Source organism: Amborella trichopoda, chromosome 3 (genome assembly GCF_054954075.1).
Source record: "Amborella trichopoda isolate Santa Cruz 75 chromosome 3, AtrichopodaSantaCruz75HAP2 v2.0, whole genome shotgun sequence".
Taxonomy (NCBI): Eukaryota; Viridiplantae; Streptophyta; class Magnoliopsida; order Amborellales; family Amborellaceae; genus Amborella; species Amborella trichopoda.
Genome location: NC_142338.1, coordinates 25,295,675 through 25,323,547, shown reverse-complemented (window position 1 = coordinate 25,323,547; position 27,873 = coordinate 25,295,675). Strand labels below are relative to the sequence as shown.

Here is a 27,873-nt window from a genome sequence, read left to right as displayed (position 1 = left end):
TCCATATGTGTCCATTTCCTTATTTAAGAATCTTTGGATAGCTGTCAATCCTCTTGTACTTGAAATATTGTTTTTGTCGTTTTTTTTTTCCTGTCTCTTTTCTTCTCCCTTATGATTGTTGAATATTTTTCATTTGTCATATATTGTTTTTTATAGGTTTCTATCGTTGTTTACATAATTTTTCTCTACGATCCTGAGTTACTACTTTTCTTCCACAGGATGAACAACTAAACTTATTTTTAGATAACATCTGGAGATACACTCGCGGTCAAGAAATCACAGAGCATGAGTTACATATTCTTGAATCCATCTTGCTCAGGCTTATTGCTCACTTTGCTGACTTGACAGATGTATTAGCATTGGTGAGAACATCTCACAAGCATCTCATACTTACTAAACCATATTTGTTATTAAGGATTTGGTGTTTTGATTTGCTCATTGGTGAGTGTTCCTCTTGCTTTTACTTTATGTGGAGTTCTTATGCTGATTTTATTATGTGCTAAGACTATTTTTAAAAATGTTGGAATGGAATTTGTTGCTTGAGTTTGTTATATATTTTCATTTTCAATTGTGCATCGAAAATCTACTACTGCTAGTATGACACTTGATCAGTCTTATAAGAGTTCTCTCTAAGTATGATTTTCTAAAATAATTGAAATATTTTCGTTTTGACATGTATGTATGGTTTGGGCATGTGTTGTAACTATTAAGTTGGCAGGCCATGGTCCCACCTTAGGAACTCGTTTCTGCGGTTCCTCTAAGGGATCTTAAAGAGAGCTGGGTTTAGAGAAATAGGGATCTCGTTCCCTATAAAATGGTTTCTTGGTCTACATGCTTGTAGAAACCCTCCAAGGAGAGGAGCTATACTATTAATTGAACTAGTGCTCCTCTCTTTGATATTATAGATTCATTTCTTTAGGATATGTTAAGCTGTGGTGCATATCAAATCGTGCTGTACTAGGATTACGATATTAAAAAGCTACATTTTAATGTCTTTGTAAGGTAATTTATGATATTATGATAATAAAAAAGCTACATTTTAATGTCATTGTAAGGTAATTTATGATATTATTAAATTGCATTATTGTAGTAAATTGGAGTATTATAACTACAACATTAGTAATATAAGCTAAAGTTATGATAATAGATCAAGTGGGCATTGGCGTGATGCTAATTTTATCATATACTATTAATTGATCTCCTTTTATGTATAGTGGAGCTTAGATATCCCCCCCCCCCCAAGTCAAAAGCTACATGGGATCTTGCTCCCAGGTATAGTAGGATCTAGCTCCTTAATTTGTTCGATGTATAGATGTTAATCCTAGTCTTAGGGAGCTTCCACCCTGTGGCGGTTCGCCATTGCCCAAATCGATTCCGCTCTTGAACACGCTTCCTCCTCCAACAACTATGGACTAGATCTCTCCTGCTGTAATCGCAACTGTGGGCCATACTTTGAGTACATCGAGTAAGGTATTCTTGGCTATCGCAGTAATGTTGTCTCATTTTCCTACTTTTGACCCAAAACTATCTTCAATAACTATAAAACATGATTCCCTTCCAATTTCATGTTTTTTGGTAGCTAAGTGGTGGGGTTGGAACCTTTGATGTTGGGTTGCAGTTTCCCTCCCATAACCACTGGCCCAATAGCCCGGCTTCCCAATATCAAATTCCTATAGTGAGTGGAATGGTGAATCGAACCATCATTACCTTTGATTTGACTAAAACAACCTTCACACATGCTAGTTTTGATGAAACACTAGTGCATCTATGGAAACTTCTTCGCTGAATTGAATCGCCATTTTGATTTCAAATTGCAACTACCCCAATTTGGGCGTCAGCGGTCTTTGCTCAAGATGTTAGCAACTTCCCTAAATCAATTTGGCTTTAGATTCATGCATATGTCATCATTGTCACCATCTCAATTCTTTGTTTTTCCTCATTGGTCATCTCTCTAACGTCATATATTTGTATGTGTGCCTGGTGGTTTTGTTTTTGTAGATTTGGGATATGAAATCATACAAGAACTAGAGTCTGGTGCAACATTATCAATTATTGATATAAAAGTTTGAAATAAATAGGGAAATTTATTCTAATATCCCTTTTATTTTGAGGTACTAACGAAAGTCTCCCATTTTACATATCTTACACTATGTCCCCCTTTTTCTGCCTTATTTATTGTTCTCAAAATACCTCTAGTTTGAAACTTCAAGTTCCTAATTGGGGTGTTTCCTTTTCTATCTAGTTGTTGATTAAGAACTGCAATATCCAAACCGACTAATTTGTAGACTAACCAGTTCGGAACTGGAAGTATTGAATCCGGTATCTAGTCAATGGTTTGGGACTTGAAGTTCGGAATCGGTGACTCCTTTATTGACTGAGCATTAAAATATGTGAAATGCGGGGATGTTTTGTAATCTAAAAAGGATATTAGCGTGAATTTCCCAAATAAATATACTATGCAAAGGAGACTTTGTCCTAAACGTAATAATACATGAATGCCAACATGAGTACAAGTCAAGTACATGTCTAAAAAGTCTAGTACCCTAGCGCAAAAAGCTTGTAGGGCTAGACACGTCCATGAAAATGTTGTTCATGAACAAATTATTAGGGGTCATGCAATATCATCATGATCATCATCTGAGCCTTATCATAACTATTTGGGATCTGCTGTCGTCGGCCACCCCTTGGGTGACATTGTATAGAGCTCCCAATCTGTGGGTAGCCCATTTTTTGATATACTACACATGTACATTCCATTCCTTCAATTTAATAGTTAGCATGTTTCAGAAAAAAAAAAAGAAAGGAAGAAAAAAGAAATAAAGCTATTTGGGGTCTGCCTCACGAATCTTGTTGTCCTATTCTGCTCTATCACGGCTTGTACCCTCAATCAAACCATAAGTCCCCATATCTCTTCTCATTAGTTCCATCCATGTTCTTTTAGGCCTTCCCCTTGCTCTTTTATAGCTTTCCACTTAAACAAAATCGGCTCTCCTAACTGGTGTTGTATTAGATCTACATGCATGTGGCTAGCACACCTAAGTCTACTTTCCCTCTTATCGCCTGTTGGAGCCACCCCTAACTTCCCTCGGATGTATTTCTTCTGAATTCTATCTTTTCTTATCTTGCCACTCAAGCATCTCAATATCCTCATCTCAGCTACGCTGATCCTATAGATTGTTGTTTCTTTACAGCCCAATATTCCATCCCTTAAAGGATGGCTGATCTTACGACCATCCTATAGAATTTTTCCGTCAATTTTATTGGTATGCAACGATGACATAAAACTCCTGATGCACATCTCCACTTCACCCACCTAGCTCTAATTCTATGTACGACATCTTCCTCAATATCTGTATAATTTTTTTCTTTTTTTGCTGTTTTGTTTGAAGTATTAACAGTGGGAATGGAGCATAGGACGTTATATTGAGGCACCTGGCCCCCTAACCACCGATGCCCCGACCCCCATTGCTGGTGTCATGTAATATGATCTCTCATTTTAGCTAGTGCCAGATGGTAGAGTGATTCATGAATAAACCCATGATATGAGAGCAAGGTTCCCTTGGTTAGTATTTTATACAACACGAGATCCTATGAATGGCTTCTGGATATGGTACCCCAGACACATGCATAAACAGGGGGGTTCCAATTCCGATTACATGCCTAAACTTCTCCAGTAGTCTTCCAAGATAGTTTGCCAACTAGGCTTTGATTCAATCCTATTGGTGCATTAACTTGTTTAGTTCCTAGCTTCTTGTATGCTTTGCATGTTTTAGTGTTGCTGGGTGATTCTGTGCACATTTTCATGACTTCGACACATTTTAGAGCTTGGAGGTTTGAAGTCCAGTTATAACTTAGTATGATCATTTGGTCCATCATATATTCTGTTGATGGGAATTTTATCTTCTCAATTTTGTTGTGCAGGACCATTTTTTTGACATTTTTGATGTACTATACGGAACCACACGCAGAATCGTTAGTGGACACATACTTGCGAAGGCAAACTGGTGGGTATATAAAGATATTCTGATATCTGTATCTGGGCATTTTAATTTGCTGTTTGGTTTACCTAATTTTCTAGTATCATTCTATGAATTTATATGATTTTGCTCCTTTTCTTTTAATCTTAATTTTCTAATAAATAGTTTTTATTTCCTTATTTTATTTAATCACACCATTGTTTCTCTTGGTCAATAGATGACTGGTGATGGCACTTTGCTTGAAGCATCACTAATGCTAGGGTTTCCCTACACCCTACAATCATGCTGGTTGATGCTCTCTGATTATTGTTCTGCTTCATTTTCAAAATACAGCAGAGCTTCCCTTCATGCAGAATATTTTGACCAAAAAAATACACCTTGCTTTTTTGTCATTCTTGCATGGTTTGTATACAGATCCTGGACCTAGATTCATCAGTAAACTAGTTTGGTTGATCCTGTGATCTAGAGGGCTAACTGACGGTTAGAATAGCAATCTTCAATATTTTTGAAATTGCTAATATTTGAGTAATTCATAAAACAAAAATAAAATGAAAACTTTGAGAGAGAGAGAGAGAGAGAGAGAGAGAGAGAGAGAGAGAGAGAGATGGCCTAACTGTGTCAGGGATGAAGGTAAACAAGTAGGGACTAGTTTTCTTTTTCATTAAAAAGAAATTCTTTAGCTTAATTTACACTTAATATCCCGTATTTAAATACATAATTGGTAAGGACATACCAGAGTGCCCTCTATTTGAACATTAAAAATGTTGGTTGTGCATCTTGGCTCAAGACTGGACCTGTGTCACGTCCCAGAGATTTTCCTATGCCTTGGGCTAGTTATGCCTTGTACTCTATGTACACAGGCCCATTTTTCTTGTCACTTGGTGCTGGAAGGTTCTTAGAACTCTAGGACATTCAAGAGTATTCTAGTGGGCTTCTAGTCATAACTTGAGGGTTGTATTGTGTAGATGGCTCCAGAAGCCATGTAAAGGCTAGAGAGTCCTAGCCAGGCTAGAAGGTTCCTAGCCGATAGATGTAAGACATGTGGGTGTATCTAGAAAGTTGGTTGTAAGGCCTTGAGCCTATAAAAGGGAGTGCCCCCTCATTTGTAAAGCACCTCAGACCTTGTAATCTTATTTGTGATAGTGAATGTTGAGCTCTTCTTATTTCTCTAAGTGTCCCTCTCTCTCTTTGATGGTTGTGTTGGCTTCTATCTTGTTGAGTGTGGTGTTGGCTAAGTAGAGGTGCTAGTGTTGGTGGTGCACGGTAGGCCTAGTTGCCTGTTGAGCTTCATTGGCACACGGTTGTACTTGGGTGGGAAGGCTGACTCGTCCTTGATGGACTAAAGAACGGATGTCGCTCGGTCAGAAGCGGAGGCTTCTAGCTAAGGTCATGACAAGTGGTATCAGAGTGCCGTTCGGGGAACCAAAAGACTTGTTCGTGGGAGCAACATCTTGTGTGGGCTTGCTCGTTGGCTTTTGGCATGTGGACCTAAGAGAGTAGGACGTGATGGCTTCTGAGGTGACCAAGGGCAGCCAAACTCGTGAAAAGAAAGATAAAAGGGATAGGTCCCAAGATCCCTTGGCAGCAGTAGAAAAACGAGTGGTGCTCTTGGAGATAGCTGTTGGGGATGGTCAAGACCGGTTCACAGAAATCAGCGCTACCATAGAAGGCCTTGAGGCTGGGCTCGAGGACCTCAAGAATGGGCTATTGGGTACCCTGAATGAGGCCTTGGATACTCAACACAAAGAGAGGGTGTCCCTTGAAGACAAGTTAGTGGCTGTCCTAGGAAAGCTACAGGAACAAGTGAATGAGCTCAGGGGGACGTCATCCTATGCAAGAAGGCTGTTAGTGTTGGAAGCGTGGTGACCCAAGAGACCCCTAAGGTTCACACATCTGATCCCAAAACTTTTATTGGGTCTAGGGATTCCCGGGGAGTTAGGTAACTTCTTCTGGCAAATGGAAAGGTACTTTGAAGCCATCTCCGTGAGGGATGAAAAGGCCAAGGTACATGCTGCGACCATGTACCTCACCGATACTGCCGCACTTTGATGGCGTAGGAATTGTGCTGACATTGAACAGGTAGTTGCCTAATTGAGACATGAGATGATTTTAAAAGGGAAATCAAAAGGCAATTTTAGCCTGAAAATGTTGAATATCTGGCTCGCAAGAACCTTAAGCAACTAAGGCAAACTGGGTCTCTTCGTGATTAGAGTTCTCTACATTATTGCTAGAGATCCCTGACATGGCCGAGAAGGACCTATTTTTCAATTTTATGGATGGCTTACAACCCTGGGCTGAGCAAGAGTTGCAACGTCTGGTCGCGCAAGTCTTGGTGTTGGCCATGACCATGGCTGAACAATTGGTGGAATACAAGAGGAATGACCCATCTATGCCACGAACTTCAAGGAGTGGCCAAGGCCATGGTGGGGGAGGACGAGAAAGGGTCCTTACCTTAGAAATGGACCTAACAAGTCCATGAATGGTTGGGACAGTAAGAGTGAAAACAGTAATTCTGACATGTCCAAGGTATGGAGCCTGAAATGCTTTATTGGTGATGGACCTCCTTGGGTAAGAGAATGCCCTAAGAGGAAGGCCCTCAATGCCCTTGTAGCAAAATTGCACGACAACGGGGAAGGGGACAATAATACCGAGTCCCACATGGGATCCATACGACTTCTCAATGGGATAAAGGCTGAAACAGGGAGTCCCAAATCCCCAAGCAAGGGCCTCCTGTATGTGGAGACTTGGATCAATGGCAAGCCCACGAAAGCGGTGGTTGACACAAGTGCCACTCACAAGTCTCAACTTCATGTCCACTAGAGAGGCTAGTTGACTAGGCTTGGCAGTCACCCAAGAGGCTGGCCAGATCAAAGCTGTTAACTCTAACGCCAAACCTATCAATGGGGTGGATATAATCATTGGCCAATGGAGTCGGAAAATAAACTTGTCTGTTGCACCCATGGACGACTTCCAAGTGCTACTAGGAATGGATTTCTTAAGCCAAGTAAAGGTAGTGCCCATCCCCTTGGTGTACTCCGTTTGCATCATGGAGGAGGGGTCCCCATGTATGGTGCCAGTGGCGCAAAGCACCAAAGTCCCTTTTAAGATCCTTTTTGCTTTACAATTCACTAAGGGGGTAAAGAAGGGTGAGCTAACCTACCTAGCTACGATAGTAGAGGCCTTTAAAGATAAAAACGCCGAAGGAGAGGTGCTCGGGAAAATAGAACAACTCCTAGACGAGTCCAAGGATGTAATGCCACCTGAACTGCCCAAAAGACTTCCTCTTAGGAGGGAGATTGATCATAAGATTGAGTTAGAGCTGGGCACCAAGCCCCCTGCGTTGGGACCCTATAGGATGGCTCCCCCTGAGTTGGAGGAACTAAGGAAGCAACTAAGGGAGCATATATGCGGGATTCATTTAACCATATAAAGCCACGTATGTTGCCCCAATTTTATTTCAAAAGAAGCATGATGGATACCTGAGGCTGTGCATTGACTATCAAGCCCTTAACAAAGTGATTATAAAGAGCAAGTACTCGATCCCGCTAATCCCCGATTTATTTCAATTGGAAAGTGCCCAGTACTTCTCCAAACTAGACCTGAGAACGGGGTACTATCAGGTTCAGATCGCGAAAGGGGATGAACCAAAGACCACATGTGTCACCAGGTATGGATCCTTTGAATTCTTAGTCATGCCTTTTGGATTAACTAATGCCCCAGCCACATTTTGCACTTTGATGAATAAACCTTCCATCCTTACCTGGATCAATTTGTGGTAGTTTATTTGGATGATATAATGGTATATTGTCACTCATTAAGAGAACATGTTGAGCACTTGAGAGCTTGTCTTTCAAGTCTTAAGCGATAATGAATTGTATGTAAAGAAGGAAAAGCGCTTGTTTGCCAAACCCCAAGTGATGTTTTTGGGGCATAAAATTAGTGAAGGCTTCTCATGGACCAAGAGAAGGTAAAGGCCATACTTGAGTGGGATCCTCCCACCAAAGTATCAGAACTCCGATCCTTCCTTGGCCTTGTGAACTATTATCGACAGTTCATCAAAAACTACTCTGGAAGGGCGGCACCCCTAACCGACCTATTGAAAAAGAACATCAGTTGGATTTGGGATTAAAGGTATCAACGGGCCTTTGAAGACTTAAACAACGTTGTAACAAAAGAGCCCGTATTATGCCTACCGGACCACCAAAAACCCTATGAGGTACATATTGATGCCTAAGACTTCGCTATCGGAGGGGTACCCTTGCAAGAGGATCACCCCGTCACGTATAAAAGCAGGAAATTGAATGAAACAGAGAGGCGATACACAGTTCAAGAAAAAGAAATGATGGCTATAATACATTGTTTAAGGATATGGAGACATTATCTATTGGCATCCAAGTTTGTGGTCAAAATCGACAACATTGCGACAAGCTACTTTCAGACCCAGAAAAAACGAAGTTCTAAGCAAGCACGATGGCGAGACTTTCTTGCAGAGTTTGACTTGGTGTTCGAATATAAGTCGGGGAAAACCAACTAGGTGGTCGATGCTTTGAGCAGGAAGGCAGAATTAGCCTCCTTCAAGCTTGAGTCTATAACCTACCACCTCCTAGGGACAATTCGTGACAAGATAAACAGACTCTTGCATGACCCTTCATCCCGAAATATAATAGAGATGGTACAAAAAGGGAAGAATACACGATTTTGGATGAAGAATGGGCGGTTATCGCTAAGAAAGGGCAACTCTATGTTCCTAAGTGCGGTAACCAAAGGAGAGAAATAATCAAAGATTGCCATGACATCTGTTGGGCCGGCCATCCGGGCCAACGACGGACCTGGCCTTATTAGATTCTACATATTACTGGCCAGACATGAGGGAGGATGTGGAACTTCTCTTGTGTGCCAGCAAGACAACGTGGAGCAACAACCTCCTGGACGGCTCTTGGAACCCCTCCCTACACCAGGAAGGCCATGGGAAAGCGTATCCTTAGATTTCATTTCTGCCTTCCCCCAGTCTGAAGGATATGGGTCGATCATAGTGGTGGTGGACAGGCTCTCTAAATGTGCCACCTTCGTAGCAGCTCCTAAGGATTTGCATGACAAAGGAAGCTAGACGGCTATTTCCAAAGAACGTAGTGAAATATTGGGGTTTGCCATGAAGCATTGTTAGGGATAGAGATCCTCGGTTTACTGGGAGATTTTGGACCGAGTTGTTCAAGCTATTGGTGTCTAACCTACAGTTCTCAACTATCTTTCATCCACAAACTGATGGGCAAACTGAAATAATGAATGCACTCTTGGAACTTTATCTGAGACACTTTGTGAGTGCCAACCAGAAGGATTGGGCCAAGCTACTCGATGTGGCCCAATTCTTCTACAATCTAGAAAAGAGTGAGTCCACCGGACATAGTCCGTTCAAGCTGGTAACTGGACAACAACCACTCACTCCTAACTCTCTTATGGGTGGCTCCGTAGGAAGGTACCCTGTGGCCTATCGATTTGCAAAAGGATGGCATGAAAAGATAGATTTAGCCCAATCTTACTTACCTTAATAAGGCAACCGAACGAATGAAGAAGTGGGCAGATATGAAGAGGTGGTCGGTCATGTACAACGTGGGAGATCTAGTGCTAATAAAGCTCCTACCTCAACAGTTTAAGGCATTTTAGAAGCTTCATAAGGGATTAGTATGTAAGTATGAAGGACCCTTTCTTATAACAAAAGGGGTTGGGCAAGTAGCCTACAAGCTTGAACTCCCATCACAGCTCAAAATAGATCCAGTATTCCATGCAAGCCAACTGAAGCCTTATTACAAAGATATGGAAGATCCTAGTTCAAGGATTTCAAAAAGAGCCCCACCAGTCACAACCTTTCGAGAAGGAGGCCGAGTCCGTTCTTGGCGACCGAACGATACAACGACACGACATCCCACATTACAAGGAGTACTTGATTAAGTGGAGGAATCTACCAGATAGTGAAGCAAGTTGGGAACGCAAACGCACAAAAATGTTGTGGCAGTTCGAGAACCAAATTACACAGTTTCATAAAGAAAAGGCGACGAGGGCGTCGCCAAGTTAGGTGGGGGAGAATGTTACATTCCAAAGATTTTATTATGCCTTGGGCTAGTTGTGCCTTGTACTCTATGTACACATGCCCATTTTTCTTGTCACTTGGTGCTGGAAGGTTCTAGAGAACTCTAGGACGTTCATGCGATGCTGTCCATAGATCAAATTCTTTCGTGGATTGGATTTCACTTGACTGTCTACGGCTCCATTGCGTGTGCTCGGGGTAGAAGTTTTGTATAAATGTATCGCCGTGTTATTAAGTATTTTGATTTAAGTCCTTTTCTCTATAAGAGGTGGAATAGAATAACCCGGTTGAAGCGTAATGATCATACGTCTGTAATGCATTCTATGTCCCATAAGAGGTCCCATTCTTCTACTAGTGGGCTTTTAGAAATATCTTGAGGGTTGTATTGTGTAGATGGCTCTAGAAGCCATGTAAAGGCTAGAGAGTTCCTATCCAGGCTAGAAGGTTGTTAGACAACAGAAGAGCCCCACCAATCACAACCTCCTCTTTCGACAAGGAGGCCGAGTCCGTTCTTGCCAACCAAACAATATGGTGACACGACATCCCACCTTACGAGGAGTATTTGATTAGTGGAGGAATCTACCAGATAGTGAAGCAAGTTGGGAACGCGCAAACACGTTGTGGCAGTTCAAGAACCAAATTACACAGTTTCATAAAGAAAAGGCGACGAGGGCATCGCCAAATTAGGTGGGGGGAGAATGTTACGTTCCAAAGATTTTACTATGCCTTGGGCTAGTTGTGCCTTGATCTTTATGTACACATGCCCATTTTTCTTGTCACTTGGTGTCGGAAGGTTCTAGAGAACTCTAGGATGTTCATGAGTATTCTAGTGGGCTTCTAGAAATATCTTGAGGGTTCTATTACGTAGATGGCTTTAGAAGCCATGTAAAGGCTAGAGAGTTCCTAGCTAGGCTAGAAGGTTCCTAGACAATAGATGTAAGACGTGGGTGTATCTAGAAAGTTGGTTGTAAGGCCTTGAGCCTAGAAAAGGGGATGTCCCCTCATTTGTAAAGCACCTCAGACCTTGTAATCTTTTTTGTGATAGCGAATATTGAGCTCTTCCTATTCTCTCTAAGTGTCCCTCTCTCTCTTGGATGGTTATGTTGGCTTCTATCTTGTTGAGTGTAGTGTTGGCTAAGTAGAGGTGCTAGTGTTGGTGGTGCACACCAGTCTTAGTTGTTTGTTGAGCTTGATTGGCACACGGTTGTGCCTGGGTGGGAAGGCTGACTCGTCCTTGACGGACTAAGGAACGGGTGCTGCACGGTCAGAAGCTTGGGGTTTCTAGCTACGTCCGTGACACTTGGCCCAAGATTTTGTGGCTTGGTTAGGGCCCAGACTTCTTAAGCCAAGTCAGGTCCTAGCCTAGCTTGTGGGCATAATAGGGCTGTCCGAGCCCTTCCAAAAACTTGGCCCTGAAGCCAAAGGGCTGTCATGGCCTTATTGGCAGCCTTATGTCTAGTTAATATGAGAGACGTCCCTTTCTTCTTTTTGTATGTAATGATGGATTGCCACTTCTAATACCTTGCCTACAGAGAAGCCTCAGGAATGGTACTATACAATATCATAGGAGGACGGTTTAATTTAGAGTGCCAAAGTAAGATTGTTGGAACTTGCAAAATTCAATGGAACTTGGAATCCATTAGTAAAGAGGCTGAGTGAATGGAACATATTGGTAGATTTACCACTTGGTTAGGGGCCCATGGCTGCAGCCTCAAAACGGTGTGACGGTGAAGCTATAAATACTGAGTGAAAAGTTAGATTTATTCCCTGAAAATCTAGATATATTCGTATGAGGCATAGTCACTTTCGACTAATGATTGAAGATAGAGTCTTGTTATGCTCCATGTATGTTCTAAACGGAACTTGGTAGATCTATTAACAAAAGCCTCTGCAGGGACCAAGTCTTGAAGTTGGGATTGATGTCCTTATGTTATATGCCACAGTGTGATGGGAACATACCTAAGGATAAGGAGATCCCAAGTCCAATGTCCAAAGGGAAAAATAAGTCACTTGTGCTATGTCTGAAGTATGTATGTACTACAATATTACCTAATGAATTTTTTCTAAATTTCTGCTCCATACCTGGCTGTGTGGTACAATTACTGCAATGAATGGACAGGCTTTTCTCTTAATGATTTTATTTCCCTAGATGATGTAAAGCCTAAGTTGGATGTCACACTGCTAAGCATCCTCTATGGATTCATCAATGTGAGTATGAAAGTGGAGGCTACTTTTTAAGAGATTTAGGTATTCAATAGAGCGCTCATGAAAACCAAGAATAGTTCACAGACTTTTAAATGCACAAACTTTTTTAAAATGAAAACTATTTGAAGGGTAATGTATGGTATGTGGGAGGCTTATTGACTATAGACATTGTTCAAGGTTCGTCCACTCACTATCTTGATAGGTGTTCCATGTAACACTATGTGGAGGTTCAACTTTAATAGCACCTTCACCTATGCATCATCTTTCAGGTTTTGAGAGAGAAAATTGTTTGTTAACCTATTGTTTTGAAACAATTGGGGGATTGTTGTATATTTGTGTAATTCATATTTTCGAAACAATTTCGCATTTTCATAATTTGTTTAGGATTACTTGTAAATGAATTCATGTGATGCACGTGTGCATGGGCGAGAGTGGAAGAACGTTAGAAGCGCATGTGTTCGCATGCATTCTCTACTCCCAACTCTTTTCTAGATCATGGATTTTGGCTGTGTCTAAAACCTACTTAAAAAAAAACATGAGTTCACCGTGGGGGGGCTTTTGTTCCATCTTTGATGGGCCTCATGACAGTGACTTACCGCATTAATTTAAGGGAAAATATATTCGTACACCCTATTTTGGTATACCATTTCCCCATAGACCCAGGGTTTTAAAGACTTTTTGGTGGCATAGGTTTTCTAAAAAATATGTTCTCTAACCCCCTGGACCCAATTTACCCCTTTTGACTTTTTTTAGTTTTTGGTGACCCAATTTACCCCTTTTGACTCTTAATTAGTTTTTTCGTGGACCAAAAACTAAAAAGTGTTAAAAGGGGTAAATTGGGTCCAGGGGGTTAGAGGACATATTTTTTAGAAAACCTATGCTGCCAGAAAGTTTTTAAAACCCTGGGTATATTGGGAAATGGTATACCAAAGTAGGGTGTATAGATGTATTTTTCCTTCATTTAACTTGCTTCGATATGTATATCAATAAATCCATATTCTTGTAATATTTATTGTGTGAGATATAGGACCATAAATTGATAATGCATGTTTTGTGTTGTAATTTCTTGATATTGGCCTAATAGTATTGTCATCGTTGAAGACGCAAAGTTCACTAGCCGTATGATTACTTGGAATTTTGGAAATTTGAACCCTTCCTGTTCCATGGTCCCACATTTGGAATTGTTCGTGTCTCTTATTGGAATATTTTTGACATGGAATGAGTTGCAGCATTAGTGATGAGTTTGCCACTGCTTTTTTTTCCTGGTAAGTGGTAATGTAGTGATATCTTTGAGCGGCCCGCTTTTTGCATCCGAAGAAATTCTCACAATGATCACTATAGAACTCTTATATTGAGTATGAATAAATACTTTTTAGTTTGAGTTCACCTAATGTGTGCTCTATAGCTTGAACAAAATTGAGTAGCTTCTGAAAATTTGGTTCTCTCTTTCTTCGTAGGAGGAAACGTATCAATGATTCTTCTGTCATAGAGTTCTTATTTGAGGTTTCCCAGGCTCTTCATGACTCTGGGGATGTATTGGCAAGCAGACATGAGCACCGACAAGCTGAGCGTCATGTATCTCGTTTTGTGCAATTGGTAACTCTGTTTTCACACTATCGTTCCCTTACTGCTCTGCATTTTTCTGATATTTCGGCTGCTCAGGTTGACTTTGGCGCTGATCTGGAGCATCATTTGAACTTTCTGATAGAATGCCGCTCAACATTCCATAGGATGGATGAATTAAAGGTTGGTCGTGTTGTACTTCGTGAATGTTTAGGCTTTCTCGGAAAGCTCTTTACCTATCTTTCCGTTTTGGTAACTTTTAATTTGGTCGAACAACATTTTAAAGGAAGAGGATGATATTCTAGATGGAAAAGCAAATTCAAAGACTTCGTCTTGTAATTTCTGTTCATGCATTGTGAATTCAGTGTGGGATATAGAGAAAACATCTTCCCATGATACATATACATTGAGAATGTTGTATATCCGGTTCATATATTATAGGTAAAGTTTGTATGATTCATTTGATCTCATAAAGTATGGATTCGGCCAAGAGCTAGGCCTAGTCCTTTTCGAGTCACAATAAAACTGTGTGCTGTGGGAACTTGTATAATGAGCTCCTAAGTTGATTATGGCGGTTTTAAAACACTAACTTTCATGTGATGAAACATTGCAAAACATCATAAACAATTTATCCTAAAGTATATACGTATGGAGGTGTAAATAGAGCCTAAACTCATGCCTATGTTCCAGTTCCGAAATATTATATTTTTTCACTTCCCATATATAGTCTGTATTTTGAGAACTACTGGGCTTTTGGCTGAGAGCTAGGAATCTTGTGTATAAAATTCGTAGAGGTAGATGCAAATGAGATTTTTGTGCCTTTATCATCCATTTGGGTATCAGTCACGAAAGAAAGCTTCGACTGTGAATCCCCATTTATGGGGCTAAAATGTTCTGACCTCTATTGGGCTTGCAAACATAGACCATGCATCCTATAGGTATGTTGGGCTGGTCATAGACCATGCATCCTATAGGTATGTTGGGCTGGTCAATGAGTTTCAGAACATGTTTAGCTTTTCCTTTTCAAAACAGTAGGTTTGTGGTAAATGGTACAAGGAAAATGGATAGTTGTGTGACTATGTATTATCTGGTGGCAGTGCACTTCTTAATTATTTCTTATATTTCTCTCTCAGATTTTCAGTTTAGGTATATAAATTAATAGATTTCCCTTGCTTCTACTTATCCTTGTTTTATGCTTGTATATAACAGGAGTATATCATACATTCTAGCAATTATTTAGCTATAAAAGCATCAAGTGGTAGAGATGAACTCATGGATTTTTGTAAAGCTTGCATTGCTTTTAATGAAGTAACTATACCATCTCTTAGTAGCAACCTAAAGCGTGTTGCACTCTTGGTTGAAACTGCTGAGGTACTTTTTCTTGCAGCCATTTATAGTGTTTTGCTTCATAAGAATTCTCTGCCATACTTATTTGCTCTATTCTCTTTTTCATGCTTCAGGTTGCTTTGCAGTGCGGCCTAATTTCTCACTCCGACAGTCTCATAAATGCAGCTATTGACAGTCTTCATCATGTCACTCAAAATGATGGTTAGTTTATGTTGTTAATATGTTATTTTAATTACTCATTCCTTTCTGGAAGAATTTGAAACTGCCGGTTTTTTTAATTGAAGATCTCTCTCGTTGATATCTGCGTATACCGATTTTTTATTTTCATTATTATTTGAAAAGTTTCCAAATACTTCATGTGCTATACATGCGTTAGAGATTAAATCATTATGTTGTTATGAGTGTTGAATTTAGGATGGGTTATCTTTGTCCTTTTTATAAACTTTAGGGCATTAGGTTTAACTGAAGTACTTAAAAGGCAATTTCTGTAATTTATTTTTTTGAATATGTTAACTGTTGTATTGAAAGAGGTTGAGGAAGTACAAGTGTCTATCGAGGCAACCCACAAACCGGGTCCCTCGGCAAAAAATTTAGGCAACCCTACGGAAGGGTCCTGTACGAAAAATGGTTGGAGCTTATAAGTTCTGCCCATTACAGTCATATAGAACAAAGAGATAAAGGATGTCCAAAAAGTCCAAAACATTCTGTGAGATGTGAAGCATGAATGTGAAAAAAAACCTCCAGTCTCTCATGTGCTCAAGAGTGCTCCCTCCGTAGCTAGTTGGTCTGCCAAGGCGTTTGACGTCCTCCAAGTGTGCGTGCATAAGACGACTGTATCCCTGCAAATATTCATAATCTCCTAAAAATCGAAGCAAGGTACCGGGGGGGAGGGGCGATTCCAGCAGCCCCTTAAGTATTACAAATGAAGTTTAAGAGGTGCATGTGGGCTATGCAATTAGTCTACAAACCTCTCTCTCTCCCCTCGCTTTCATCTTTTCTCTCATCTCTTTCTTTTCCCTTTCTCTCTCTAGTTTTTACTGTTCATGGCACTGTTCACAGTACCGTTCATATGGGGAGAAGATCTGAATTGATGCTCTCCTTTCCTTGACTTTTTTTAGCAAAAACAAAAGAAAAAGAAAGAAAGAAAAGAGTAGTGAAGAAGGGAAACCCTAATCTCATTGGGTACTGATCTTGTCAAGCGATATCCAGTTTTTTCGTTTGTGCATGGCCAATATGATGGCCTGCTCGTGCTGTGAATATTTATGTTGCTGAATTTTGCTCTCTTGGATGTGAAAAACGAGAGGACCAGGTCCTGAAATGTCTCAAAATGTGTGGCTGAAGCAATAGGAACCCTGTTGGGGATCATCTATGCCTGAGTGATAAGTTTTCGCTTCATAAGTGATTGAAAAGTGTTATATGTGCAGTCCTTTGCCTTGCAAACTGCTGTTTTTTGTGATTCAGTGAATTTATAACGTTCAATTTAGTGTTTTAGGGCTCCTAATTGTGCTCAGCCTGATATATTCTTGCATACCTTTTTTTGTGACATGATAGCAATTCTAGCAACTACTGAGATATTAAATGGGCCTAATTACCTGTTATGAGCCCAGTCTATAAAGGGAAGAGTTAAAGTCTCTGATTAAAGATGGGCCAAAAGAGTTAGATAATGGGTATGAGTGGTCGGCCCTGGATTTTCTTGTTGAAACCCCTCTTGAAAACTGCAGGTTCTTTCTTTTCGTTTTGGAAAAAGAGAGTGGTGTGTGTCGTGCCCCCCTAGGGTGCGTGCGCGTGTGCGCACACTGGTGACCCCGGTGCCCGCAAGGATAAGGGTTGGGCGGTGCGGTGGAACGATTCAAACCAACAAACGAAATGTGTGAGGTAAGGCTTACCTCACGAGGATGGGGTCGGATGCACCCAGGCTGGTGGTCCTCTTAGATTTCGGCACCATGAAGCGCCCGTCAAAAGCCCCTTGGCCTTCGTTCGGCTCGATTTGGTATTGGCCTCTTCACAATCGTTGGCTCAGTGCTCCCTTGGAAGCTATGTGCACTCGTATGGTCTGGGTTGTATGGACCCTTGGGTTTTGTCTCTCGGCTTGGAAAAGTTGTTCTTAGATGAGGCTTGATGACTTGGACTAGGTGGGTTGGTTGAGTTAGGCTAAGGTTGGCTATGGTTGGGGCGTGCTAGGCTCGGTCGTTAAGTGGATTTGGGGTGAGCTAGATTAGGTTTGATAGGCTAGGTAAGTTGGGTAGGCTAGGCTAGGTTAAGTAGGCTAGGTAGGGTTAGGTTAGTTGGGGTGTGCTAGATTAGATGGCTAAGTGAATTAGAGGACCACTTAATAATCCAACAACATTCCGACGTCACCTGCCTTAGGAGGTATTACTGGGTCGACTGTGGAAAAGGTACTAGGCACGAAGCCTAAGAACCTTGGAGGACTTTTAAGGTCGCGACCCTGATAGGTTGAACCCAACTAGAGGATGCTCAGATTACCTCCTAAAGAGTGGTCTAGGTAAGGGGGTATGGGGGGGAGAGAGAGAGAGAGAGGGGAAAGCGAGGAGAAAGAAAGGCTGGCTGGTGGCTAGAGGGAGGAGAAAACAAGAGAGGCTGATGGCTAGAGGGAGGAAAGAGAAAGAGAGGCTGGCAGCAAGAGGGAGGAGAGAGAAAGAGAGGCTGGCAGCTTGAGGGAGGAGAGAGAAAGAGTGGTTGGCAGCTAGGGTGGCGTATAGGTTGGTGTGGTGTATGGGTTGGTAGGGAGTATGGTTGATAGGGTCTATGGGTTGGTATGGAATATGGGTTGGTGTGGTGTATGGGTTGGGAGGGTGTATGGGTTGGTGTGGTGTATGGACTAGGGTGGAAGTATAGTCCAACTAGAGAGTATGGTGGGAGAGGGGTATTTTCCCTTAAGAACAAAGTATGCTCTCTCCTCACTCAAGGGTGGTAGATTTTCAAGAAAACTACACTCTCTCCTAGGTTAAGCATAATTTCATTGATTTTCCAACTTTTTTTCAAACTTACAAAGGATGGGGTTTATATAGAGGTTACCCTTGAAACATGCGTGTACACTCAAAACCTAGAGGAATTGATGAAACATAGAATAAAATGGACTAAAAAGTAATATCGAAATTATAAAAAGTCTGATAATTTGTACATTATCAGATTCTGACTTTCCAGCAACGTTTGGTGCGATCTATTGCTTTGAAAAAGTAGATTGCGCCAGGAGGATCGTTTTGATATAGGATTTGCACGATGTTGTGGAGTTCTGATCGTGTTCTTGCAAATCTTTACTTTTCTGGCCAACATGCATACTTGTGTTTTCTTTGATGCTCGATCTTGTCCAAAATGTCGATCTTGTCCAAAATGTCACTCTTATGGTCTTCTTTTTGTTACTAAATTGAAGGGGGGAGTCACCTTGATCATTTTGCATCAAGAATCATGTGATTTCGCCTCTGATTGACCATTTTTTGTTTTCTATGAAGTCTCCGGAAAAGCACTTTTCTAGTGCCCGAAAGTTGTGCCTACTTGTGAGCCTTGGACAGATGTCTTCTTGGACCTCATTCGTAGTGTATTTTACCTCAAGTCGAAGCTCTTTGAGTCACGATCGAAATGCATTCATTTTTTGGTCTATCCGACCTCGAGGCTTCGAGTTATGATCATTGGAGCGCGAGCACGTCACGCACACAAATTTTCTGCATAATCTCTAAGATTTCTCGTGGCGCGGTTGTCGGCTTCGTCCATGGCATATGTCAAAACTTTGCTTTCGTTGAGGAGCACAACATATCAAAATATGGGCTTGATCCGCCTTTTGTTCGATGAGATATGAGTGTTGGAAGACTCTCTTTTTTTAGAAGATGTATCAATTTTTAAATATTTTAGGCACTTGGTTTTTCTTGCCTGCACCTGAATAGTAAATGGCCTACCCATTTTAGGAAAGTAAGACCTAGGAAGATCTGTTTGGCCTGAAACCTAAGGATTTTTCCGCCTTTTGAAGCTGTCTGCGGTGGTTTGGACAGCATCTGAGATCACCTTCAAAGAGTTTTGGCTATGGTGTAGCTTTTGCACGTATAGAGCGCAGTATTCCAAACCATATCTTCTTCTTGTCTCTTTGTGTCTTTGCCTGCTAAGGGTGAAACTTGGGGAAGGACTTTGGGACATTAAAAGCCACTCCATACACCTTTTGGGGCCGAGAGGATATCCTTGCAATGGCTCTTCAAAATTGGGCTTATTCCGCATGGGCTTCAGTAGTCCCTAGGCATATTTGGTACCCATAGGCTATGGTTGCAACCACCTCCTCTTTTATGCGCATGGGGAAAGAAGGTGTCAAAAATATGCGCAAACTGCTTTTCCCGCCGAATGTCGCTCTTCAAGAGGAGCGAGAATTGTGACATTCGGAACAAAATCGGACGAGTTCATCTTCTTAATCTTTGCTGGGCCATTGGTTTTTTCCCAATTTTGTTTCCTAGTTACCAGCATCAACATGACCTTTGGAAGAGGGTAAATCATGCTTAGCCTGCCAAAAAGGGGTAACTGGTGGGTATTTTTGGTTCCAACAGCTGGGGACCCTTTTAAGGGGCGTGTTTCCCATCTCATCAGAATCCAAATTCTTTGGCAGTCGGGGGCCTTCTTAGGGGCTTGTAACCCAATTCCTCAGACTTGATTAGGTCTAGTCGTCGAAGGCCTCATTTGAGACATTGGCCCGATACATCAGGCTTCAATTTGGACTACTGGTCAGGAGCCTCATTTGAGACGTTAGCCCAATCTATCAGCCATTGATTTGGTTTGGCAGTCGGCAGCCCTTATTGTGAATATGTCCTGCTGTACCAGGATTCAAATCGAATGAACAGTTGGGGGCCTCTTTTGAGGCATTAGCCCAATCTGGCGAAGCCCATGTTGACAGATTGAGGCCTCATTTGAGGCATTGGGCCCAAGGCCGGGGCATGTACGGCAGCGGGGGCCTTATTAAGGGCGTGTTTCCCAGCCTGGCACTTGATAGTTGGTAGCCTCTTGGGGGCATGTGACCCGCTCTGCCGGAGTTGTTTTTCTTGATTAACATTTTGGGGGGCAAACCTTTTAGAAGGTTGATAATCCGGACAGCCATCTTGATGATTTATTTGACGTTCACGAGCCCATTGGGGACTGACCCAAACTGTTGGAGCTTTTCTTGAGCTGTTTTTGGGTTCCATAGTTGGGTGCCCTTTGTGGGGCAGATCTCCAATGCTGTTGAGCTTTTTGCATCTTGAGTCGATCGAAGCTGCTTTTCATGGCGAGTGCTACATCAACCTGCTTATTGGTTCAGGTGTCCTTTCGAGTTTTCTTCTGAACTTGGTGGAAGTGGTGCCACAGAGCGGTTTTCACCAACTTCATTTTTATTCGGCTCTTTTACTCGTGACTTCATTGTCACGTCCGCCTTTTACCTTTTCTCACTCGTGACATTCTTTATTGGATTTGCCATGACGCTCGGTTTCTTTTTGGGCATTTTTACCATGGCTTCATGGCCACGTCCGCCTCTATTTGATTTTTCTGAAATGCATAGAGAAATGGATGACGAATAGTGGGGAGGCTCCCTTATTGGTGTAAGGGATCGAGGAGTACACTTGAGATGGTTCATGGGAGGTTTGATTTGAAATGGGTGGCTTGATTGAGATAGTGGTTTGAATGAGAGATTAGTGGTTTGGTTTTTTAGACTCAAAGGGAGTCATGAGAGACGAGGTGGTTGATGAAGAGCGAGTGCACATGAAGGTGGATGGTGTGTAAAAATGGATGAGGTAGGTGGTAGCGGCATCAGCACCTAGGATGTCGAGTGTGAGAGATAAAAGAGAATGAGAAGGTGAGATACTAGCGCCTAGGCTGCCAATGCGAGGGAGAGGGAGAGGTAGAGATGAGAGATGAGAGGGTGAAGGAATGGATAAGAGGGGAGCGAGAGAGAGATGGGCAGCCTAGTCGCTAGTGGGATAGAGAAGAGAAGGAAGAGGGAGAGAGAGTGGGGGAGAGAAGAGAGGAAGAGAGGAAAGAGAGAGGAGAGAGGGAGAGACACTGGTGGTTCTGATGTCAGTGGGAGAGAGGAGAGAGGGAGAGACACTGGTGGTTATGATGTCAGTGGGAGAGAGGAGAGAGGGAGAGACACTGGAGACTACGCAGCCAGTGGGGGGGGGGGAGAGAGAGAGAGAGAGAGAGATGGGGGTCTGCCCCCCCTTCTTGGGCATGGCACCCTTGCCCCGGGGGACGTTTTCGGATTGGGGGTGCCCATTCCTAACTAGGTCGCGCCCAAGCTTCGCAATGGGTCCAATTTCGTGTCGTTTGGGTTCTCAAAGGTCTGTTTGGATGACAATGCCCTGGCATATTTATGAGGGCAGGCTTTGTCCTAAGACCTTAGGGGCTTTGTCAAAGGCAGTATTGGTCCTTTTTTTGCCTCTCTTTTACCTTAGTGCCCTCCTTTAAAATGCCTCACTTTGTTAAGGGGACTTGGTTGGAATATGGGCTTTGTAAGGAGTTATGGGAGAAAGGCCCCATTTTCACCTTTCTCCCATGTATAAAAGAAGGAAGGGCCCCTCATTTTTGCCATCTCTTTTTCATTTTTCACTTTCTAGAGAGAGAGGTATTGGAGCTGCTTAGAGAGAGAAAGAGGAAAGCTTGTGAGCTAGTGGGGCTTTTGATAAACCGAACCTATAGCAGACACTTCTCTGACCAACGGTAAGACTAGCCCCTTTCATCTTTTCTTTACTTCAGTATTTGTTTCTTGTTTTTCCAAGCTTTGCTTTCTCAGGAGGGGGCTCTTATGGAGCATCATCAAGTCGGGCTTGATCCGTCAGCCACGTGACCTTGGAATCCCCCAGGGTGCCTTGGGCTATCTGATGTAGGGAAAATTGAGGGAACAGTAAAATTAACAAGAAACAAGACAAAAACAAGCAATTTTGGAGGAACCTTAGGGTTTTTTCTCATCTATGGCTCAAGCCTTAGGCTTCTTTTACAAGACGAACTCTTTTTTTTCTTAAAGAGGAATATGTGAATGATTCTCTAGCTCATCCATGCCCTTACTTATATTGAAAAATTATTGTTTTGGACAATATTTGTCGTAGTGTATGCATAACTTGAAACTAAACTCTCTTAAACTTAAATTTCGTAATGACAAATTTACCCCTGTTAATAGTACCTGTGAATAGTACTCATGAATAGTACTTGTGAATAGTTCCCATGTGTAATAAACAAAAAAATATAAAAACCTTAAAATCTTTGAAAAACTAAAAACCCTAGAAATAAGCCCTAAAAGCAAACTATAATATACATCGTTTAAAATTGAATAAAAATAAAGAATGAGAATTATTTTTTCCTCCATCATCCATCATTCTCCCTTGGTAGGAAAAAACTTGTCCTCAGGTTTTGAAGTGTGTCAAAATGAATTCAGCAACAAAAACAACTTCTTCAACCTTATTTTACTTTGTTGGCTCAAATATTATTCGTGGTAAAGATATTTCCTCCAGAAACGGATCCTGATATATATATGGAGGAATTAGGGCCACATTTTGCATATTCTAAATCAACCATGCTTCCACTGCCCTACTCAGATTCCAAAACTCTGAATTTCTTAAATGCTCTAGCTCTTCAATATTAATGACATCTTTAAAGGCCATGATATGGTCCTCTTGTTGCCTTCTCTCCATATTCTCACCCTCTTCCAAGATATCTTCACCATTATCTTGATCCTTATCATAGCTCGGATCTCCTAAGAAATCTTTTTGTTCATCTGAGTATATATCGAAGATTAGTGGTGAATCTCAATCTACAATTTGCTGACTTTCCATGCAATGTGTCAAAATAAAAAATCTCATCCGTCAAATCGAGAACCTTAGAGTGATGTTGTCTTTTGTCACTATCCTCATCACTCGACTCCCCACGCGGAGCGCAAAAGTGAAAAGGCTTGTACTCTCGATCGTCTTGGGCTAAAAGATCACCGTCTTGCCCATTATTGAGGCTCGTGAATTGCTGTGCCAGCAGGTGTAATTGTATTTCATGTTCCTTAATTATGTGATCTGTAAAATCACGGAGTGAATCTACAAAAAATCCTCCTTCTACGGCCCCTTCTCACTGCCATGGGTTCATCGAAATCACAAACGCTAGGCAAATAATCAACAAAAATTGTTGAAATCAGCAAGATCTAGGTTGTTTTGATAAAACTTTGGCAAAATTAATCAAACCCTAGACCCCACTATGACTTTCCCTTTTGTTGTTGACTTAGGGCACCAAAAGAGTGGTGCTACAGTAACTCTGTACTTGCTACAGTAACTACCGCGTAGATCACGGGTAAGGAAAATTGAGGGAATAGTAAAATTAGCAAGAAACAAGTCAAATACAAGACAATCTTTCTTTTCTTATAGAGGAATAAGTAACAACTCTCTAGCCCATCCATGCCCTTGTTCACATTGGAAAATTATTGTTTTGGACAATATTTGTTCATACAATTAACTTTTTGACCAAAAGGTCGTAACTTACACATAACTTTAAACTAAACTTCTTAACTTAAACTTAAACTTTGTAATGACAAATTTACCCCTGTTAATAGTACTTATGAATAGTACTCATGAATAGTATTTGTGAATAGTTTCCATGAAGTAAAAAAAATAAATATAAAAACCTTAGAATCCCTGAAAATCTAAAAACCCTAGAAATAAGCCCTATAAGCAAACTATAATATACATCTTGTAAAGTTGAATGAAAATAAAAAATAAGAATAATTATTTCCTCCATCATCCATCATTCTCCCTTGGTAGGAGAAAACTCGTCCTCGAGTTTTGAAGTGTGCCAAGATAAATTCAGCAACAAAAACACCTTCTTCAACCTTCTTTTGCTTTGTTGGCCCAAATATTATTCGTGATAAAGATAATTCCTTGAGTAATGGGTCCTGATATTTGTATTGAGGAATTAGGGCCACAATTTGCATATCATGAATCAACCATGCTTCCACTGTGCTACTCTAATTCCAATACCTTGAATTTCTTGAATGCTCTATCTCTTCAATATTAGTGACGTCTTCAAAGGCCATGATTTGGATCAATCGTCCTGTTGCCTTCTCCCCATATTCGTCACCCTCTTCCAGAATATCTTCACCATCATCTTGATCCTTATCATAGGTCGGATCTTCTAATAAATCTTGTTCATCTGAGTATATATCGAAGATTGGTGGTGAATCCCAATCTACAATTTGCTGACTTTCCATGCAATCTGTGTCGAACTAAAAAATCTCATCCTTCAAATCGAAAACAGAGTGATGTTCCCCATATCTAGGTTTTTTGTCATTATCCTCATCACTTGACTCCCCACGCGGAGCGTAAAATTGAAAAGGCTTATACTCGAGATCCTCTTGGGCTGAAAGATCATTGTCTTGCCCATTATTGAGGTTCGCAAACTGTTGTGCCAGCTGCTGTACTTGCATTTCAAGTTCTTCAATTCTGTCATCTATGGGATCACAGAGTGGATCAACGAAAATCCCCCTTCTATTGCCCCTTCTCGTTCCCATGAGTTCGCCGAAATCACAGACCGTAGGCAAATAATCAACAAAAAATTGTTGAAATCAGCAAGATCTAGGTTGTTTGGGCAAAACTTTAGCCAAAATCAGCAAACCCTAGACCGCACTATGACTTTCCCTTTTTGTTGTTTACCTAGGGCACCAAAAGAGTGGTGCTACAGTAACTATGATCGATGCTTAAACACCATGAAGTCTGTCTTGGAGATCTGAACCAATGTGAGCAACATGTGGCTTCTCAATCATGAAGAAGTAGGGATTTCCCTTCTTGACATGCACTTTATTGGCGGTTTACCGTTATTGGGGGAAATGTATGACGAATTTTTCTGAGTAATGGTGTCATTTTCGATAGTGATCTTGTGAATGGCGAAACACCTCCTCTAGGGCTTCGCAACTTGTTCGAAATTTAGCAGCTGCTGAGTACTGAGGGTAGGATCACCCATGTGAGTTTGACACAGTGCTTGGCTTTGACACAGTGCTTGGCTTTCTTTCATAGAGATTAGAAGGATGACTTTGAACCTGACTACAATGTCATAGGTGACAAAGACACCTTAAGTACAGTTGCCAACAAGGAGGACAAGCAAGTGGTTGAGTCAGCAGCTCTTCCTCGTAGGCTTGAGAAAGACCAAGTATATTGGGCAGCCTACATTGCCATGTTTCTTTGGAAGTTTCCTCTGCTTTCTTCTCAAAGCGATTCTATCTGTGCCAGCTGCTTCCATATGGCTTGCAAGATAGCCCATGGACGCCAGTATGCTTTGTCGCAACCAGCTTTATGTAGTATCTATTATGGCTTGGAGGCGATTTGTTTGTGGAAAGCCTAAGATGGTGACTAGTGGGGAGAGTGACTAGGGGATAGGCCAGTCCAAGGTAGTGCAAAATTGCATTCCCGGTTCGTTATGTATTCGGGTGGCTATCAGCCTACTTTCCTAAAACACATGAGATCTATGACGGGCTGGATAATTTCATTTGTCCCCATCTGCTACGGATAGTTAGGATGAAGGCACTCTTCCATGGACTGGGTTCTGCGTGCAACCTGTTTTTGAGCAATTTCGAGGCCTTTTCCAATTGGTGTGCCGACTGACCGCGTATTTGTTGACGACTCTGGCCATGAGCTTGATGGAGCTTTCACTTATACCCTATCTTTTGAGTATTAATGGGGTGCCTTCTACTGCTTCGCCTGGGTAATGGCAAGAAGCTAGAGGCATATTACCCGCATCGATTTGCCCGTCAACATGGGCTAGACCAGGGGCGCTCTTATCATGTGCTATTTGAGAAGCGATTCGGAAAGTCAGCAGCTCGTAAGGGCAAATTCATGTCTATTGGGAGGTGTGAAGCATGGGAAAACAATCATGTGAGGGCTGCTTGGTCGACTTGCTTGGACTTCACCGGTTTGAGCAAGTTTGTGGTTCCTCATTATTGCCGTCTCAGGCGAGCCATTGAGGCCTATTGGTTTTGGTGGAACCAAACAAACTGCTCGTATTGATAGGTACCTCATCCTTGGAATCAGGTTGATATATCCTAAAAAAGTGAGACGAAACATGGGAGCAATCTCACTCTGCCTTGTTTCTCAACCATCCATGTCCTTGATTAGGCCTTTGATGGGAAGAAAATCAGTAGCCTCGGAGCAGTCGAGGTCTAGGCTGACTCTCATCGCCTTTTGGCTCTTGAGGATGAGACTGAGTCCCTATTTAACTGCATCTTGTCCATCTTAAACTGAGAGGTGGCTCATGCCGTATCTGGGGCCGAGAGTTGACCCACTCAAGATCTGTATGATCTTATTGGCAGCGGTCATCATTTTGCTCTGGCCGCAGCTCGTCCTTATGACTGTTGTGGTGAAGGTGGTGGTAATGCCAAGAAGGGGAAGAAGAAGAAGGTGGAAGCATAGTAAGCAAATCGACGATTAATCGTCGCCGATGTTTTGAAAAATCGGAGGTTTCTTTAAAAACGTTAAAAACGGCGTTTTTTTGAAAAGTTTGTCAAAAAAACGCCTTTTTTTCATAAGGACGTTAAAAACGCATTTTTTGGAGAAAGAATGAAATGGGCCCAAAAAAATGTTCATTTTCTTGCTAATTTCATAGAAAAAAATCCAAAAAAATTAAAAAAATCTGTTTCTCTCTAGAACCACAAGCTTTGAAACATGCAACTTACACAGAAAAACCCCAATTAAGCACAAAATTTTTCCTGATTTTACAGAAAAAAACCCAAAAGAATGAAAAGGGCCATGTTTTTCTCTCTAGAACCTCTGTGAAAAAATGATCTTATTTTTTAACCTTTGGGAGAGGTACTTATGTGGCCAATTGATTCATGGAGCGTCTATGGATGCATATTATTTTCTTTTGAATTTTGATCCAAAGGAGATAATAATTATAAAAAGAACGTTCATGAGGAGCCGGAAGCTTAGATGTTCTAAAGCTCTATTTTCATGGGAGGGATGGGGAAGACGGTGTTGTTCTCATAATTGTAAACACTGAGCTTCAATTGGCAGGTTAATTCCCTGTAATGTTTGTTTGCATTCATGAAATGCTACGAGCCCTTTTTGGTCTACTAGGTTTAATGGTTTATCAAGCATCTGTCAAAAAAAGAAAAAATGGTCTTATTTTAAAAATAAAAATTACATATTACAAAAGAAAAAAAATCACCTCTTCCTTTTCTCTCTCTAAAATCAGCTCCACCATCACTTTTTGCCTTTCAAATCTTGCCCTAGCCTAAAAAATACCCAAATCACTACAAGCAGAGCATTGATTAGGGTTTCTTTCTCTCTCTAAAATCTCTGAACTCAGGTCCACCATCTCTTCTTGCCTGTCCAGATCTTGTCCGAGCTCAAGATTATAAAAGCAGTGATCCCAAAATTTGCCCCATCCTGGTTAAGGTTTCTTTCTCACCCTCGATACAGAGCAACGAAGTCCAATGGTTTCCCTGCCCGAGCCCTGTTTTAAGCTTGTTTAACACATTGTATGAGAGGGCAGGAGCATTTTATATTACTCATTTCACATAAATGAGGACAACAAAAATTATATAATCTAAGGATCACAGTGTACTTGTACACTTAACTAGAAAACATTATTGGGATTATTGTTAAGCTACCATTCTATTTTATGTTATTGGGATTATTATTAAGCTACTATGGTAGAAAACTATAATACAAATTATACATATATTTATTTGATTTTTTTACTCCGAATTTTTTAGCC

General features: G+C 41.3%; 1 protein-coding gene across 28 annotated transcripts in view; it reads left to right on the top strand.

Annotated features, from left to right (window-relative positions):
* The window catches only part of LOC18437299 (uncharacterized), a 122,302-nt gene that overhangs the window by 53,337 nt on the left and 41,092 nt on the right, over nucleotides 1–27,873 (top strand). For 15 of the 28 annotated variants that reach the window (XR_002281503.2, XR_002281502.2, XR_002281500.2 and 12 more), the window contains 6 exons: nucleotides 219–362; nucleotides 3,922–4,004; nucleotides 13,722–13,860; nucleotides 13,927–14,010; nucleotides 15,037–15,198; nucleotides 15,288–15,375. Coding sequence is in view for 21 of the 28 variants with exons in the window: in XM_020669112.2 (XP_020524771.1) it covers nucleotides 219–362; nucleotides 3,922–4,004; nucleotides 13,722–13,860; nucleotides 13,927–14,010; nucleotides 15,037–15,198; nucleotides 15,288–15,375 (700 nt within the window). In the remaining 7 variants the exon portion in view is untranslated. The remainder of the gene's footprint in view (nucleotides 1–218; nucleotides 363–3,921; nucleotides 4,005–13,721; nucleotides 13,861–13,926; nucleotides 14,011–15,036; nucleotides 15,199–15,287; nucleotides 15,376–27,873) is intronic. The other 13 variants (XR_016050988.1, XR_016050987.1, XM_088860362.1 and 10 more) reach the window with 3 other exon arrangements.